We start from the raw sequence: 18,699 nt of genomic DNA, 5'->3' as shown, positions 1-18,699 counted from the left end.
CCAATCTGACCTAATTTGGAGCATAGTCAGACCTGATATTAAGTTGTAATACGTGGCTTGGGGCTTATTTTAGCTTGAAGTTTTATAGCTGTGGGAGCTACAAACACTTGCCTTAACAGTTCTACTCTGTGCCACCTTATGCTCTTACACAGGATAGACATAGGCAACCTGAGGATAATGGTGAAGGAGAAGCACGATTGTTCTTCATTCTTTTTTTTTTTTTTTTTGAGATGGAGTCTTGCTCTGTCACCCAGGCTGGAGTGCAGTGGCGCAATCTTGGTTCACTGCTCCTGCCTCAGCCTCCCGAGTAGCTGGGATTACAGGCGCATGCCACCACACCCAGCTAATTTTTGTATTTTTAGTAGAGACGGAGTTTCACCATGTTGGTCAGGCTGGTCTCGAACTCCTAACCTCATAATCCACCCACCCTCTGCCTCCCAAAGTGCTGAGATTACAGGCGTGAGCCACCGCGCCCAGTCCAATTGTCTTTCATTCTTTTTTTTTTTTTTTTTGAGACGGGGTCTTCTTCTGTCACCCAGGCTGGAGTGCAGTGGCACAATAGCTCACTGCAAGCTCCACCTACCGGGTTCACGCCATTCTCCTGCCTCAGCTTTCTGAGTAGCTGGGACTACAGGCACCTGCCACCACTCCCGGCTAATTTTTTGTATTTTTTTTTAAGTAGAGACGAGGTTTGACCATGTTAGCCGGGATGGTCTCGATCTCCTGACCTCGTGATCCGCCCACCTCGGCCTCCCAAAGTGCAGGGATTACAGGCGTGAGCCACTGCGCCTGGCCGTCTTTCATTCTTAAACCTCTATCCTATTATCCGTATTTGTCAGTTCCTCAATGCTGCGATAGAACCACTTCTCAAGATGTGTGGTGATGACCTCTAAGATCAGGTAGAAGTAAACCAGCCTTCCTTTGTCCTTCTTTTGCCAGAATCATTATCACTGGAAATTGGTTTTCCTCAAACAGTTTTCGGGTTAATCCTCAAGATAAAGTTTTAAAAGGACTCAGGAAATAGTTTAGGTGGTGATAATGGAGAGGTTCATTAACTTACAAGATACGTTTTGTCAGTATCTTACATATTGCTTCTTCTGAACAGGGACCAGTGACTAAGATTCCCTTAGAATGTTGAGCACATGACGTGGTGGAGTTGAAACCAGAGTGACTGTTGGGTAGGCTTTTTTTTTTTTTTTTTTTTTTGAGACAGAGTCTCGCTGTAGCCAAGGTTATAGTGCAGTGACGCGATCTCGGCTCACTGCAGGCTCCGTCCCCCGGGGTTCACACCATTCTCCTGCCTCAGCCTCCCGAGTAGCTGGGACTACAGGCGCCTGCCACCACGCCTAGCTAATTTTTTTGTTTTGTATTTTTAATAGAGACGGGGTTTCACGTGTTAGCCAGGATGGTCTCGATCTCCTGACCTCGTGATCCGCCCGCCTCGGCCTCCCAAAGTGCTGGGATTACAGGTGTGAGCCACCGCGCCCGGCCCTGGGTAGGCTTTAATGCAGCTATTTTCATCCTTGTTTAACTAGAGACCCTGGTACTTTTTTTTTTTTTTTTTTTTTTTTTTGGACAGAGTCTCATTCTGTAGCCCAGGCTGGAGTGCAAAGGTGCAATCTCGGCTCACTGCAACCTCTGACTCCCAGGTTCAAGTGATTCTTCTGCCTCAGCCTTCCAAGAAGCTAGGACTACAGTTGCGCACCACCACACCTGGCTAGTTTTTGTATTTTTAGTAGAGACGGGGTTTTGCCATGTTGGCCAGGCTGGTCTCAAACTCCTGACCTCGTGATCCTCCCGCCTCAGCCTCCCAAAGTGCTAGGATTACAGGCGTGAGCCACTGCACCTGGCCCCTGGTAGGTTTTCATTTGGCCTTTGGTGCTCTATTTTTCTTTCCTCACACTCTCATTGTTTTTAAAGTTTGTTTTTAACATTTTGGGGGGACATTTCAAATATAAAAAAGTAGAATAGTAAAATCTTCGTGTAGCCATCACTCTGCTTCAGTACTTAACAGTAGATAGCAATCTTGTTTTATCTTCTTTCAGCTACCTCTGTATTACTTTGAAGCAAATCCAAGATATACAATTTTTTTTTTTTTTTTTTTTTTTTTTTGAGACGGAGTCTCGCTCTGTCGCCCAGGCTGGAGTGCAGTGGCGCAATCTCGGCTCACTGCAAGCTCCGCCTCCCGGGTTCACGCCATTCTCCTGCCTCAGCCTCTCCGAGTAGCTGGGACTACAGGCGCCCGCCACCACGCCCGGCTAATTTTTTGTATTTTTAGTAGAGACGGGGTTTCACTGTGGTCTCGGTCTCCTGACCTCGTGATCCACCCGCCTCGGCCTCCCAAAGTGCTGGGATTACAAGCGTGAGCCACCGCACCCGGCCAAGATATACAATTTTATCTGTAAACATTTTATATAAAGTCTATAAGAAAAGGACTTTTTAAAAACATAATTATAATATTTATATCATAACTAAAAACATTAATAATAATGTTCTGTTGCCCAGGCTGGAGTGTAGTGGTACCATCATAGCTCACTACAGCCTTGCCCTCCTGGGCTCAAGCGATCCTCCCACCTCAGCCTGCTGAGTAACTGGGACCACAGGCATGCACAACCATGCTCATCTAATTTTTTTCTTATTTATAGAGATGGGGTCTCCCTATATTGCCCAGGCTGGTCTCAAGCTCCTGGGCTCAAGCAGTCCTCCTGCCTCCCAAAGTGCTGGGATTACAGGTGTGAGCTACCGTGCCCAGCCCTTAAGCATTTTTGACAGGCCATTTGTTTTGTAGAATATCCTTCAGTTTGGGTTGTCTGAAATTTCTTCATGATTGGACTGAGTTTATGCATTTTGGCAAGAAAACCATAAAAGTGATGTTATATCCTTTCAGTGCATCCTGTTAGAGGGACATAGTGTTAACATGTCTCATTATTTAGTGATATTAACTTTGATCACTTGGTTAAGGTAGTGTCCTCCAGGCTATCCTACAGTGATTATTATATTCGTTTTGTAATTAATAAGTATTTTGAATCTATGTTAATATCTTCTTTCTCTGAAAAGTTTCACCTACTAGTTTTACCATCCATTGATGATGATATTTGCCTCGATCAGTTATTACTTTCACCATTTCATCTACATTTATTAGTTGGCATTGTACTGTAAGGAAGAGCTTTCCTTTCCTGTTTATTATGTATGTATCTATCAAAATGGACTGATGGATTCTTATTTTATTCGATATATGATAATATTAAGTCTCTTTTTTTTTTTTTTTTTGAGACAGTGTCTCGCTCTTGTCATCCAGACTGGAGTGCGATGATGCCAACTCGGCTCACTGCAACCTCTGCCTCCCAGGTTCAATCGATTCTCCTGCCTCAGCCTCCTGAGAAGCTGGGATTATAGGCGCCTGCCACCACGCCTGGTTAATTTTTTTTTTTTTTTTTTTTGAGATGGAGTTTTGCTCTTTTTTTTTTTATTTTTCTTTGAGACAGAGTCTTGCTCTGTCGCCCAGGCTGGAGTGAAGTGGCGTGATCTTGGTTCACGGCAACCTCCACCTCCCAGGTTCAAGTGATTCTCCTGCCTCAGCCTCTCAAGTAGCTGGAACTACAGGCGCGTGCCACAATGCCGAGCTAATTTTTGTATTTTTAGTAGAGACGGGGTTTTTTCACCATATTGGCTAGGATAGTCTCGATCTCTTGACCTCGTGATCCGCCTGCCTCGGCCTCCCAAAGTGCTGGGATTACAGGCATGAACTACCGCGCCCGGCCGGAGTTTCGGTCTTGTTACCCAGGCTGGAGTGCAATGATGCAATCTCGGCTCACCTCGACCTCTGCCTCCTGGGTTCAAGCAATTCTCCTGCCTCAGCCTCCCGAGTAGCTGGAATTACAGGCATGTGCCACCATGCCAGGCTAATTTTTGTAGAGACGGAGTTTTTCCATGTTGGTCAGGCTGGTCTCAAACTCCCCACCTCTGGTGATCCAACCCCCTCGACCTCCCAAAGTGCTGGGATTACAGGTGTGAACCACCGCACCCAGCTAATTTTTGTATCTTTAGTAGAGACAGGGTTCACCATGTTGGCCAGGCTGGTCTCGAACTCCTGACCTCGGGTGATCCGCCCACCTCAGCCTCCCAAAGTGCTGGGATTACAGGCGTGAGCCACTGCATCTGGCCTAAGTCCCTTTTATTTTATTTATTAAAATATTTTTTTTGAGACGAAGTCTAGCTCTGTCACCCAGGCTGGAGTGCAGTGGCACGATGTCTGCTCACTGCAGCCTCTGCCTCCCGGGTTCAAGCAATTCTCCTTCTTCAGCCTCCTCCTCCTGAGTAGCTGGGATTACAGGCGCACACCACCACGCCTGGCTAATTTTTTTCATTTTTAGTAGAGACAGAGTTTCACATATTGGTCAGGCTGGTCTCGAACTCCTGACCTTGTGATCCGCCTGCCTCGGCCTCCCAAAGTGCTGGGATTACAGGTGTGAGCCACTGTGCCTACCCTATTTTATTTTATTTTTTTGAGACAGGGTCTCGCTCTGTCACCCAGGCTGGAGTGCAGTGACGTGATCTCTGCTCACTGCTGCCTCTGCCTCCCGGGTTCCAGAGATTATCCTGCCTCAGCCTCCCAGGTAGCTGGGATTACAGGCATGTGCCACTGCACCTGGCTAATTTTTGTATTTTCAGTAGAGACGGGGTTTCACCATGTTGGCCAGGCTGGTCTTGAACTCCTGACCTCAGGTGATCTGCCCACCTCGGCCTCCTAAATTGCTAGGATTACAGGCATGAGCCACCACACCTGGCCCTAAGTCTCTTAATATATGGGTTTCCCTCACTTTTTTTCTTGTGATTTATGTGTTAAAGAAATCAGGTCACCTGTTATGGTTTCCGCATTTTAGATTTTGCTGATTGTATCCTCATGGTGACTTTATAAGTAAACTGGCAGTTAGATCAATGGGCATGATCAGGTTTGAATTGTTAAACTTTTAGGGGCCCAGAAGTACTTCCTAAGTGGTGTTATGACACACTGTTCATTTTTTTTCACCCCTTCCCAGAGATTGGAAAGGTGTATGAGCATTGTGACATCGATGACTGCTGGTGTCTCCGAGAGAGAAGCCAATGATGCCCTCAATGCCTATGTAAGTAGAATGCTGTCCCTGCAGCCATTGCTGCTGCTGTGAAAGTCTTGAAACATGGTCTAAAAGATGGAAAGACTAAGTGGTTGGGGGTTGGGGACTGAAATTCATCAAGTCTTGGCTCCCTGAATCAAATTTCTCAATTCTTCTCTCTTACTGTGGGAGCCTATCTCTTGGAGACGTGAGCATCTTTCAGTACAGCTTTTTATTTTTATAGCGATGTGGTCTTGCTATGTTGCCCAGGCTGGAATGCAGTGATTGTTCACAGGCATGATTATAGTGCACTATAGCCTTGAACTTCTGGGCTCAAGCAATCCATCTGCTTCAGCCTCTGGAGTAGTTGGGACTACAGGTGTGCACCACCACACCTGTCATCCTTATCTCTCTCCTTTTTTTAAAAATCTCTTTTAAGAGAAGGAAATCATCAGATTTAAAAGTTGATTATTCTCCTTTGCATCTTCCTAAGGAGTCCCATGTTTTCTGGGAGAAACTGAGTTTGAGAACTTACTGCCTGTGAGTGACAACTAGTTTGTTTCCCTTTCTCACATTCCAGGTGTGCAAAGGCCTCCCCCAGCATGAAGAAATCTGCCTGGGCCTGTTTACTCTCATCCTCACTGAACCTGCCCAAGCCCAGAAGGTAAGGCACCCTGCTCTGGACCCATAAACCCTCCTCTGGACCCATAAACCCTCCTCATATATGATCTGGGATATGGTGGAACTTACAGTTTAACTGGGGTAGTAACATACTCTTCGACCAGAGCTGGATCACCTTGTTCTCCAAATATAGTTACAAGTCCCTTTTTACTCAGTGAATTGGTCATCCTCTGACTAAAGTCTTTTCTCTATCTCCAGATTCGGAAGCTAAATGGCAGTCATGAAAGTGAAAAAACAGATAGAGTTTTAAATTTTAAATTTATGAGGCAAGGCTAAAAGGGATGGGAGTAGATCCAGGGAATAGAAGAGAACAAATGTAACCAAGTACATGAGAGTTCTTATCCAGAAGAGCATGGCCTGTAGTTTGCAGATTCTGCCATTGGCAGGTGAATAGAAAGCAGGCTTAAAATTTTAGTAGGTAGGATTTAGATGAGACAGCTTAATGTTACATGATTGATGCAGTAAATAATGTAGTGATTAGGAGAACACTGGAGTATACTGGAGTCAGACTTCCTGAGGAATATTGTATGAAAACTAGTCTGGGGTTCTTCACCAACTGAAGAGTCCCCTTTATGTGGAATGGTTCAAGTAGGTTCCCTCTTTGAGGTGAGGGACTAGACAGGGTGATCTCTTTGAATTCTGTTCTTTATTTATTTAGAGATGGAGTCTCGCTCTGTTGCTCAGGCTGGAATGCAGTGGCGTGATCTCAGCCCACTGCAACCTCTGCCTCCCAGGTTCAAGCGATTCTCCTGCTTCAGCCTCCCGAGTAGCTAGGATTACAGGCGCGTGCTACCATGCCCAGCTAATTTTTGTATTTTTAGTAGAGACAGGGTTTCGCCATGTTGGCCAGGCTAATCTCAAACTCCTGATTTAAGGTGATCCACCCACCTTGCCCTCTTAAAGTGCTGGGATTACAGGCATGAGCCACCACACCCGGCCTGTTGTTTTTATAATAAAGTAGCAAAATTCTGTCTTCTGCCTCTCCAAATTTCCCCTTTCCAGCAACTCTATGTCCTTTGAGTCTTGGTATAATGAGTTAAGGTATGTGTCTGGTATCTGGCATTAACTATATGACACTAATAAGAGAAGAGCTTGGAATGGAGGAATTAACATTTCATTGGTTCTTCCCTGAATAAAGGTGATGTGGAGGTAAACAAACATGCTCTGTGCCCAGCATTCTTTTAGACTCTATCCAGACAAGATCTCATTTGATCCTCTCACAAAACCATATGAAGTTGGTGGCTCTATCTCCTCCTCCTAACCACTCCCAGTTTACCTGTTGGGGTAACTTGGAGGTCAGAGATGATGTCATTTGTTCAAGAGGAACCAAAGGAAAATCATTTCCGGGGATAAGAACAAGATGCTCATGGTTCCTTGGCATAGCTGCTTGAGTTAACCTCAAGGGAAGGATTTACGGGCATGGGAAACTGATCTGTTTGTACTTCTGATGCCAGCTGGAATAGGGTCTGGGGTGAGGGTGGGCAGTGAGGCAGCAAGTATTCACAAATCCTTGGTTTCCCAGGAGAGCCAAGGCCATTCTGGGCTAGGACCTTGTCAAGTTAAATTGCTTTTTCATTTTTATACTGAATTTATCATCAAGATCCTTGAAGACAAATGAATGTTTCCAGTTGGGTGGTTTTAAAGAGTGATATGATCCAGTCCAGCACATCCATTTTAAAGAAATTGTTGGCAAAGATGAGAGTGGATGGGTTGGAGTTAAAGTTAAACTTCCTCTTTTGTGGGTTTTTTAATCTTTGTGTGTGTGTGCCCATCATTGGCTATGTGTGGGTTTTTATAAATACCATTCAAATTCCATTTAGTCATCTCAGTGCAAATTAGTCTTGCCTGCTGGAAAGTTTTGTTTGTTTCAGGTGATCTGAACCAACCTGGGTAAATCAGTAAACCTAAGTGAAGGGGGAAGAGTATGTGCGGTATTTCCAGCTCTTTGCCTGGCCTGTCAGTAAGAGGCCACTGGGTTCTGCAATGTAAATGCTTATTATGTCATGAATTTGGCCATCCAGACACAGCAAGAGACTAGAGTATCTCCTCTTCTTTTTGCCCTATAACAGCCCCATGTGGGAGGCCCAGGCCCTCTGGGGAAGTGAAGCATTTGCCTCAGGTCTCATAGCTGGTTGACACCTTCGCTAGCATTCATGTTCACATGCTAAAAGTTTCCAAGTAAATCCCCTACCTGTGAGCTTTCCTGGGCTGAGCCTCCAGGTCAGGCCTCTTCAGACAAAGGCAGTAAAGACAGAATTAGGAGGACACAGTTTTAGGCGGGTGAGGAACTATCAAGTAGTGACTCATTCAGAGACCTTCAGCCAGGTCAGAGCATGATGGAAGAATTAGTGACGTATCTCCCTAGAGCTTTGCTCCTTCTCCCTAAAAGGGTGATTATTTTGTAAAAATACTTCTGTCCTACAGAAGTTTTAGGTGGGAGTTACTGATGAGGACTGATTGTAATGCATCATTTTAGGCTTCAGCTTAAAGCAATGGGACTGTTTTCTTTTTTTTTTTTTTTTTTTTTTTGAGACGAAGTCTTGCTCTGTCACCCAGCCTGGAGTGCAATGGTGTGATCTCGGCTCACTGCAAGCTCCGCCTCCTGGGTTCACGCCATTCTCCTGCCTCAGCTTTCTGAGTAGCTGGGACTACAGGCGCCCGCCACCATGCCCGGCTAATTTTTTTTTTTTGTATTTTTAGTAGAGACGGGGTTTCACCATGTTAGCCAGGATGGTCTCGATCTCCTGACCTCGTGATCCGCCCGCCTCGGCCTCCCAAAGTGCTGGGATTACAGGCGTGAGCCACCGTGCCCGGCCCTTTTTTTTTTTTTTTTTTTTTTAGACAGAGTTTTGCTCTTATTGCCCAGGCTGGAGTGCAATGGCATGATCTCAGCTCACCACAACCTCCGCCTCCCAGGTTCAAGCAATGCTCCCGCCTCTGCCTCCCAAGTAGCTGAGATTACAGGCACACACCACCACGCCCGGCTAATTTTTGTATTTTTAGTAGAGACGGGGTTTCACCATGTTGGTTAGGCTGGTCTCGAACTCCTGACCTTGTGATCCGCCCGCCTCGGCTTCCCAAAGTGCTGGGATTACAGGCATGAGCCACCATGCCCGGCCGCAATGGGACTGTTTTCTAAGGATTTGTATTTGGGGTTAATTCTGCCTTTGGAACAGAAACCTCAGGACATATTTGAGATTTAGTTGTTCATGAATCTCCGTGGGCTGAGATGGGAAGTGGATATGGTGGAGAAGTAGTAGAAACTGAGTCTTGAACAAATAGAATCCTGCTACAGGGAAGCATGAGCTGAGGAGCCTCTGTTAGTACTGGCAGGCAGGTTCAAGGAGTTAGGGCCAACTCTCTGGGACTTAGTGGGTGGGATTAGGATGGATTGAACAGGTGAACAAGAGAATTCAGTTAAGGAGAAAGCAGGTCAGTATTGGGAAAGATTAGAGGATGCATGGGGTGGATTTCATCTCACTTGTACCTTCTTGGTTTGCATCGGCCCTCTTGGCAGCTCTTAGGAATGTTTATATCCTTTGAGTTTATTTATTTTCTATTTGGTGTCTGAACTAAACAGCTGGGAGCAGGACTGGCTGGGGAACTGTGGCAAGGAGGGAGGCTAAGGTAGAGTCCTAAGCTGTGCAGGTGCTGGCAGTCACTAGAAAAAGGTAATGGGAAAGGGTCTAATGTCAAGGTCTGTCTTCATCAAAGGGTCAAGGACTCAGGCCCAGGCAGCTCTTGGTCTAGGTATTTCTCCCAGCAGGCAGCTCTAGAAAGAAGCCTGGGGGCTCCAGGGCCTAGGCTGACACATCACTGCTCTTGACACATTCAGGATAGATGGCATCCAGTCACCAGTCACTTTTACTTTCCTTTGAGACTCTCCACTTCTCTTCTCCTCACTGAGAGTGTGCGTGTGCGTGTGTGTGTGTGTGTGTGTTTGTGTGTGTGTGTTTCATCTGTTGCTTTTCCAAGCTGGTCAGCAAACCGACACAGAGGTCGGTAACACAACTGGCAGCCTTAGGTATATGAAACTCTTGGTACTCAGCTGCCATTTGTTACCAGCAGTTGTGGTTAGTAAAGGTCCCAGATAGAGGATGGAACTAGGCAGACAGTATCTGCTGTCTTCATCTGACCCTGTATCTCCTGAGAGAACTTGTCCTGCTTCCCTGTCCTGAGTCTGTTCTGCATTCATTTGAACAACAAGGTTCTTCTCTAGTTAGTAGTGTCTATCTTTGGCCTGACACAGATTTTCCCTCTCCCTCTACTTCCTTTGTCCTCTGCCCATTCTGTGACTTACCTCCAGGGGAGGGTCCAGGACTTAACTATCAATATTTGACAGTAATTGACTGGGCCCCTTCATCTCTTTCTTGTTTCCTTATTTGTTTTTTTGGTCTCCCAACTATCACCCATCCCCCAGAGGGAGTCATTCTCTTTTGGGGATGAAGTTTATGGCACATGGAGGATCTCTAACTGTGGGTATTTTCATCATCAGTTGGTTTGACTTAACGACAATAGAGGCAGAAGGAAGTGACAATAGCTAATCTGTTAGGAGTCTCTCAAGGCCAGAGAGCAGATGGTACTGAGAGGTACATCTCTTTTGAATGCATAGGATGAAAGAGTTTAGAAATGTTGGTGCAGGGAGTGGCTCATGCCTATAATCCCAGTGCCTTGGGAGGCCAAGACAGGAGAAAGGTAGAGTCTCAAAACTATTACAAACTCTTATCATTATTCCCAGCAGCCTCTTCTGGTTATTTCTAACGTTGATACAAGAGGTGGTTAAGCATGTTATTATAGAATTGGAGTGCCTGGATTTGAATCCTAGTTTTTCCTCTAATCTCTCATGTGATCTGGGGCAAATTACTTTTAAGCTCTCCATGCCTATTTCCTCATCTGTAAAAATAATAATTATAATAAGTAGTACCTATTTTAAAAGATTGTTAACGTATATCAAATGCAGTTATATATATATATATATATATATATATATATATATATCATTGTTGTTGATGCCATCCTTGCTGTATTATTGCTTGCTATAGTATAACAACATCCTTGCTGTACTTTTTTTTTTTTTTTTTTTTTGAGACAGGGTCTCTCTGTCACCCAGGCTGGAGTGCAATGGTACTATCTTGGCTAACTGCAACCTCCACCTCCTGGGTTCAAGTGATCCTCCAGCCTCAGCCTCCCTTGTAGTTGGGACTATAGGCATGTGCCACTACACCTAGCTAATTTTTGTATTTTTAGTAGAGATGGAGTTTCACCATGTTGGCCAGGGTGGTCTCGAACTCCTGACCTCAGGTGATCCACCCGCCTCAGCCTCCCAAATAGTGCTGGGATTACAAGCATGAGCCACCGTACCCGGCCCTTGCTATACTATATGATTATTATTGTTGATGCCATCCTTGCTACTGATCTTCAGAGGTTGTGGGAAGCTACCTGCCTAGTTTCTACTCTTTCTGATGAGACCCTGACAGGATAGAACTCAGCAGGCTAAGGAAGTTGCTAACGAGGCCCCCTAAGGTATTCCTCCAGGAGTCTGGTCTCACAATAGAGACAGAGTGAAAAAAAAAAAAAAAAAAAGCTAAGCGGGGGAAGGGAAGCAATAATCTCACAGAAGAAATTAGCATGCCCTCCCTTACCTCCCCCAGGATTTGGTATGCTGAAGCACCTCTCCTTTTTCAATAAGTGGCAGAAGGAAAGGGCATCACAGAGAAAAGAATAAATCGTTCAACTGGGTATGGTGGCTCGTTCCTGTAATTCCAGCTACTCAGGAGGCTGAGGCGGGAGAATCACTTGAGGCCAAGAATTTCAGCCTAGGGAACAGAGTGAGACCTTGTCTCTAGAAAAAACTGTTTTAAAAATTATCTGGGCGTGGTGGTGCATGCCTGTAGTACCAGCTACTCAGAAGTTCGAAGCTGCAATGAGCTATGATCATGCCACTGCACTCCAGCCCAGGCAACAGAGTAAGACCCGAAGTATAAAAAAACTAAAAATTCAAAAAAATTTCAGTTTTGGTTCTGTCTTTAACTGTCTAGGGCCCTGCCCTGGATCTTCTTCCCTTACTACTCCCTTTGCTGTATCTGACTGGGTCAGTACTGGTCTAAAAACCTCTTTGGGATCCTTTTTGGCTTGTTCAACCAAACCCATTTTGCAGTGACCTTTTACTGACTGGCAGATGAAAAGCAGATGGCCTCCACCTGGTTTTGCTCAGCCTGTGGCATCAAACAGTATGATACTTCCTAAGAGGGGAAGTAGGGGGGACAGGGATAGTACTAGGAGCCTTGCCCAGCAGGCTTTTCTTCCCCCCCTCCCCCACCCCGCCCCCGAGACAAGAGTTTCGCTCTGTCACTCAGGCTAGACCCAGGCTAGAGTGCAGTGGCGCGATCTCCGCTCACTGCAAACTCCGCCTCCCGGGCTCACGCCATTCTCCTGCCTCAGCCTCCTGAGCAGCGGGGACTACAGGTGCCCGCCACCGTGCCCGGCTAATTTTTTGTATTTTTAGTAGAGATGGGGTTTCACTGTGTTAGCCAGGATGGGCTCGATCTCCTGACCTCGTGATCCACCCGCCTTGGCCTCCCAAAGTGCTGGGATTACAGGCGTGAGCCACTGCACCTGGCTGCCCAGCAGGCTTTTCTGCCTCATTAAAGGATAACCAGTACCTTTTCCCCACTCTGTGTGACAGAACAAGGGATAGGTTGGGAATGAAGGACCCCTGTGGAAAGAAAGTGTCCAGAATGGAAAGTATTTCATTGCTACTCGATGTCTTATTGGTGTTATTTAAGTTTAAGGGATTAGAGGGCAAGGGGTCCACTGTGGGTGGGGTGAGGACCTTATCCCCAGCTTGCTGGCTGATCACAAACTTTACTTCTCAGTGTTACCGGGACTTAGCTCTGGTGAGTCGTGATGGCATGAATATTGTCCTGAATAAAATCAACCAGATACTTATGGAGAAGTACCTGAAGCTGCAGGATACCTGCCGTACTCAGGTAAGGCCAGAAAGAAAAGACAGGATCCAGCTTAAAGAGAGAGGATGGATCTTCTCTCTGTCAGGAACGGGAAAGAGGAATCAGGGCTAACACACCCCTATCATTCTGTGTCTAAATTGCAATGTGCTCCCTTCAGTTGTAATTGAATTAGCTCCCTTCTCAAGCTCACAGTTCCTGCTCTTCATCTGTTTTTCCCTCTTTCCTTTAGTTGGTGTGGTTGGTACGGGAACTGGTGAAGAGTGGGGTTCTGGGAGCCGATGGTGTTTGTATGACGTTTATGAAGCAGATTGCAGGTGAGTTTGATGGCAGGAACATAAAGAAGAAAGGAGGAGAGCCCAGAGACTAAATAGAGACAATGGAGAATGATTAAGTGCCAAAGGGACGGAATTCCTGTATTGCTTAGACTGTTTCCTTCTGATACAGACATCTTCTGGCCACATATATTGTAGAAATAAATTGACTGAAAAATCATAGTGGGCCTTTTAAAGCAGTAAGTCTTGCCTCATTTTCTTTTCTGCTAAACCCAGGGCTTGACAGAATATTTGGCCTATTTTAGCCAGTCTTCACTCTGAGATTTTATAGCATTTCAGAGCAGGAAGAAATGGGGAGAGAAGTGAGGGCAAATAATTTTTTCCCAAGTGCCTGTGCTTTCAGAAACCTAGACATTTTCCCTGGCTCCACCCCCATTATTTGAACGCTTGCTCCCTAATAATTAAGCCCTTTACTGGGGCCAGAATGAGGGACAAACTATGTCACAGAACAGACCCTGACATTTAGGTTTTATTCTCATCTTGGCATTGGTGACATCTGTCTGAGCCATCGCATATTCAAGCGGCTACTCCCAGGATTGCATGTGTTTGTTTAAAAGTGACCTGCTACTACCTCACCATTAGCCCACTGGGGCTTGCTTCCTCTTTAAAATTTTATGTAACACTGATGCTCCTGTTTTGATGTGCATGAACCTTAATCTATGTGATGTGTGACTTTGTGAACATTGAATTTTTTAATTGAGACCCCGGGCAAGGCATACTTGTGGCTATTTTTATCCTCTTTCCTGGCACTTTCTTCCCCGTTTGGCACTCCCAGCCCCCACTTCTTATCCCAAGACTGGTCTGGCATTGCTGTGTGTTAATTCTGCCCCATGAAGTTTCATAGCAAGCACTAAAGACTGTTACCTGGAAATAAGAAACTCTTGGCCTGTTGGGGGCCTCAGTGCAGGACTCAGGACATCCAGTTGCTAGACTGCAGCTGTTGTCAGCCACCTGTACTTCTCAGGCCCTATCTGAGATATCATCCTTTCTTTCCAACTGTGGGCTTTTTATATCTACTTCTCAGATGTTCATTTTCAAGGGCCAAAACGTTCCCACTCCAACTCACAATCTGTGGGAAAGTAGCAGCTCTGGTTTCTAGAAAAATTCAGAACCTTCCCTTTCCTTCTTTCTGGAGGCAAAGGGTGAAACTTTAAAGCCTGACAGAACAGAAGGCAGTTTATCTCAGCAGTGAAGGGATGGCAGTGATGGGATGGCAGTCAGGGTGGACCAGCAGAATGGGTGAACAGATGTATTGGATTGGCTGACTTGCTAATTGGAGCTATTCTTCTTTTCCCCTTTTGAAATCAGGTGGAGATGTTACAGCCAAAAATATCTGGTTGGCAGAAAGTGTTCTGGATATCCTGACAGAGCAAAGGTAGCGTCCACCACAAAGGGTGGGGTACAGGCCAGATAATGGCCATTAGGAGTATGAGCGTGGGAAATGGGGATGAAAGGATTGTGTGGCCCAAGAACACCTTAAGTTAGGGAGGGGGAGGCGAGGAGAGGGAGAGACAAGTGTATTGTTGGCAAGTGAAGAAATTAATGCCCAAGGAATGAAGGAGTGGGAAAGAGGTCTTTGCCAAAATATCGCATAGCCCAGAAAAACTGGCTTCATCTGATAAGGGTTTATTTTTGATCCAGACCTCCTTGGAATGTTTATCTTAGGGGGAAGTTGGGGAGGAATGAGCTCAGTAGAGTTGGGCCAGCCAAACACCCACGCCTGGCAGGTATCCTTTTCTCCCCTCCAAGCTTCTCCATCCAACCCATGCTCTTTTTGAAGTGGCACAGGGGGGCAGTTGGGGTGGAGCAGGTAATAGAGATTAGTGAATCCTGCTGGAGTTTGCATATAGGGTTTGGAGGCTCCAGTGGTAGAGAGTGCATCAGGGGGTACATATTGGGCTTTCTGGCTGATTCTTTCCCTTATCCATCAAAATAAAGGGCCAGAAATTTTATGAGGGCTATTCCACATCTGAACTTGTTTGGAGGTGAGGCTTTCCCCTTGGTTTCAGTCTTCCTCTTGCTTGACTTCTGAGTCTCTTTTCTGGACACCATAGTAGTCAAATGATTGAGAGGGCTAATAGTGTCCATACTATCTATAGTTCAGAAGAATGGACCTCCTCCCAACATTCACACTTGTCAAAGAGATGGCTGTGTGCTGTGCTCTGCCCAGGTCTGAGAGCCCTGCCCTGTCTGCTGTGCAGTGCCACCTAGTGCTCTGGGCACGGATGTGCTGCCACATCTGGGCCTGGAGCCACTTCTGTTATTGGTGCCATTGCACTAGCACGTGAGATCCTAACAGTCTCTTCTTACCAGCTCTCTGCTTTTCCTAGGTCTTTGTTCCCTTTTACTGTCCTGGGTCACGGGGCCTTTCAACTCTTTCTTTCTCTTTATTATGCCATTCCAGGATTCAGGTAATTTCGTTACCTTTGCTAGCAGTCTTTCTAAAATGATTTTTCTTATTTTGTTCCTAGTGCCAAATATGTCCTGTCCCCATACCTTAAAGCTGAATCTCCTGTACAGGCATCAGATAACTGCCCTGTTTTCTACCCTCCAAAAAACTTACATCTTTTGGTGAAAGTCAATACCTAGAAATTTAAAACTGTGTCCTCTCCTACACCCTCCTTCTCACTCCCTTCCAAATGTTTCTAGGGTTGTGGAGTTAAAAGGTAGCAGGTAGGGGAGGAAATGTTCCCTGGTAACCTTGGCTAGTGCATCCATTCTGTGAAAAGAAAAGGCCACAGAGTCTTTTAATTAGGTGGCTTGAGTAGTTTTCCGGAATCAGGATGTGGCCTGCTTGGACTAATTAAACACCATGTCATCTTCCTGCAGTTCCCTGCCCTCCAACAGGGGTGCCAAAGCCATTACAAATTGTTTGCTGGGAGGAGACAGCGTCTCAATTTTGTCACTTAGAGACAGGATTAGAGTTTTAGGAATATCCCCACTGTGTCTTTCTCTCTACTGCTTTTAAAGCAACTGGGAACAAATCTTTCATTACCCCCTTTTTCCTCAGGGATATTCTGAAACTCATGGGAAAAGGAGTTTGCCACCCAAAATGGGGTTCTTTTTTTCAGGTTGTGATTCAGGACAGGTGACTCATTGTGTGGGAGTGGGGACTCTTTGTGTATCAGTGACTAGATAGAGCCAGGGAAAGGTTTGTGGCATGGTGAGCTGCTAATGATAAGCAGACTGATCTAGCACAGTATGTTCTCAAAACTCCAGGTCCTGAAAGGGTCTTGGCAGTCCCCACATGGTCTTGCACCACACTTAAGAACCGCTGACTTAGGGACACTTACCCAGCTTTTCCCCATAGTCTGACCTGGGTAGATACTGTGGCTTAATTCTGTCCCTAGTACCTCACATGTTGCTTGGCACATGATAGGCACTCAGTAAATGTTTGAATGAATGAGTCAACAAAGAGAGTTATTTTCTTGGAAGCTAAGTAGTTAGGTGGTAAAAAGAGATTGCTTTCATTTGGCACTTATCTTTATAGGCACTTGGAAGAGAAAATTAGGAAACTGTCCGTAGCTTAGCCAGTTGATAGTCCAAGATAGATACTAGCGTGAGTGAGCAAGCAAAAAATCAAAGCACTTACTCCCAGTGACAAATCATCAATTATTTCTGAGGCACTGTAGCCAAGCCCAGGAAGGGTGAATTGGGAGGGTGAATAGTTCTAGACAGAGCATAGGAGCCAGTGTGTTTCCTCCCTGCAGGGAGTGGGTCCTGAAGAGCAGCATCCTCATTGCCATGGCTGTTTATACGTACCTCCGCCTCATCGTGGACCACCATGGGACTGCCCAGCTCCAGGCCCTGCGACAGAAGGAAGTAGACTTCTGCATCTCACTGCTTCGGGAACGGGTGAGGGAACAGGACAAAAATAATGTGGGGAAGTGAGACTCAGGCTAAGATACCTCTGGAGGTTTATGCAGTGGAGTCAGAAATACCTTGTTAGAGATGAAGGTGCGTCAAGATCTGGTGTTTTCCATCATTCGTCAACAGATGAGGGTAGAAAGGAGGGGGAGTTAGTGTAAAACATCCCTAATTCTTAGAAATGCTACCTGTTAAGCTGGCATCTTTGGGATTTCCCAGGTCAGCTTCAAGGATACTGTTGTACACCACAGACATAAACTGTCCTTGTGTGCCTACCATGACACGGTCCCCCACCTACTCTCCTGGGTAATTCCCATGGTCTAGTGAGATTATGAATTGTCCTCTATCAGACCTCCCATGTGGCAATTAAACTTTTTTTTACTTTTTCTTTTTGTAGATACTGGGCCTTGCTTTGTTGCCCAGGCTGATCTCAAACTCCTGGCCTCAAGTGATCCTCCCACCTCAGTCTCCCAAAGTGTTGGGATTATAGGCGTGAGCCCAGCCTAAAATTAATGTTAGATAAAAAGTTAAAATTCACTTCTCTAGTTGCATTAGCTACATGTTGCTAATGGGTTTCATTTAGACTACACAGATAATAGACATTTTTACCACAGAGTTGGACCCACAGAATTAGATACTGCAGAATTTTGTTAGACAAAATGAGTATGAGGTTAGGGTTTCTGGGGCTCAACTTGCCAGTCCCATCGTTTTGAAACTTTAATCTTCCTTGAACTGGATTGAAACAGTTCTGGGTGGAGAGGGAGGTAGATTAATGTGAAAGCCAGCAGGGCTTCAGCACTTCCCACTAACCTCTCATCCTTGATATCAGTCCCCAGCTTCCGGCTCTCTTCCCCTGAACAGCTAGGAGCCAATCCTTTGGTTCCAAAAGAAATCATATGGTTTCTTCAACCCTCTTTCCTTCCCTCCCTAGAACATGTTGTTCCTTTGTCCTCCCTCCAGCAGGTAAACAATCCATGTTTTTATTCTCTTTCCTGTCCCCCACTTCCTCTTCCCTATCAAGTTCATGGAATGTCTGATGATTGGTCGGGATCTCGTAAGACTACTTCAGAATGTTGCTAGGATACCAGAATTTGAACTGCTTTGGAAAGATATTATCCATAATCCTCAGGCCTTGAGTCCTCAGTTCACAGGTAAGTAGGGTCTTAGGCATCCTGTCTTTGAGAGCTGGGAGTTCAATGTGTATGTCTTGCTTGAATCAAGAAGGTAGAGGTTGGTGGATAGGCGAGTCTTCGGCAGTCAGATTTAGGAAGCTTGGGACAGGGCAAGCTTTGCCAAGTACAACTGCGGATAGCAGAGGTACAGAACAATTCATGTAGTTCCTAGACAGCCCCTACTTGGCAGACTCCAGCTGCCACATTACTACTAAGAAAAAAGTGGGACAGAGAACTGTAGTCCTCCTCCCCTCTTCCCGGCAGCTCCTTGGCTCAGGAGGTGAGCCAGTGGCCAGTGTTCAGCTTCACGGAGTCTAGCAGGGGAGTCAGAGGTCAACTCGTGAGACTGAGTCAGTAGAGGGCTGGAATTAGTCCTGTAAGAGAAGGCTCCTCCCTGGGAACAGTCTTGCCTCGAATTCCAAGGATCCAGCTTGGGCAAAATCCACTTTGGAGGAGGGAGTCTCCATGTGTGGGCTCCCCCCTGACAAGGTCCTTTTTATATCCCTTTCCCTTTCCCAGGTCCTGCTATGATCTGAACAATAACTACAGCTTTGCTTCCCACCCCACCTCAACACACATGTGCTTG

At 45.8% G+C, this 18,699-nt stretch overlaps 1 protein-coding gene across 2 annotated transcripts in view; it reads left to right on the top strand.

Moving 5' to 3' along the window:
- Positions 1 to 18,699, top strand: part of INTS3 (integrator complex subunit 3) — a 48,083-nt gene that overhangs the window by 8,140 nt on the left and 21,244 nt on the right. For both annotated transcript variants that reach the window (XM_030824474.1, XM_030824472.1), the window contains exons 2-8: positions 5,040 to 5,123; positions 5,674 to 5,757; positions 12,650 to 12,763; positions 12,972 to 13,056; positions 14,383 to 14,449; positions 16,785 to 16,929; positions 17,963 to 18,092. In XM_030824474.1, the coding sequence (XP_030680334.1) occupies positions 5,040 to 5,123; positions 5,674 to 5,757; positions 12,650 to 12,763; positions 12,972 to 13,056; positions 14,383 to 14,449; positions 16,785 to 16,929; positions 17,963 to 18,092 (709 nt within the window). The remainder of the gene's footprint in view (positions 1 to 5,039; positions 5,124 to 5,673; positions 5,758 to 12,649; positions 12,764 to 12,971; positions 13,057 to 14,382; positions 14,450 to 16,784; positions 16,930 to 17,962; positions 18,093 to 18,699) is intronic.

This window comes from Nomascus leucogenys, chromosome 12 (assembly GCF_006542625.1).
Source record: "Nomascus leucogenys isolate Asia chromosome 12, Asia_NLE_v1, whole genome shotgun sequence".
NCBI classification, from domain to species: Eukaryota; Metazoa; Chordata; class Mammalia; order Primates; family Hylobatidae; genus Nomascus; species Nomascus leucogenys.
The sequence above is the reverse complement of the archived record's forward strand: the minus strand, read 5'-3'. Positions and strand labels throughout refer to the sequence as shown.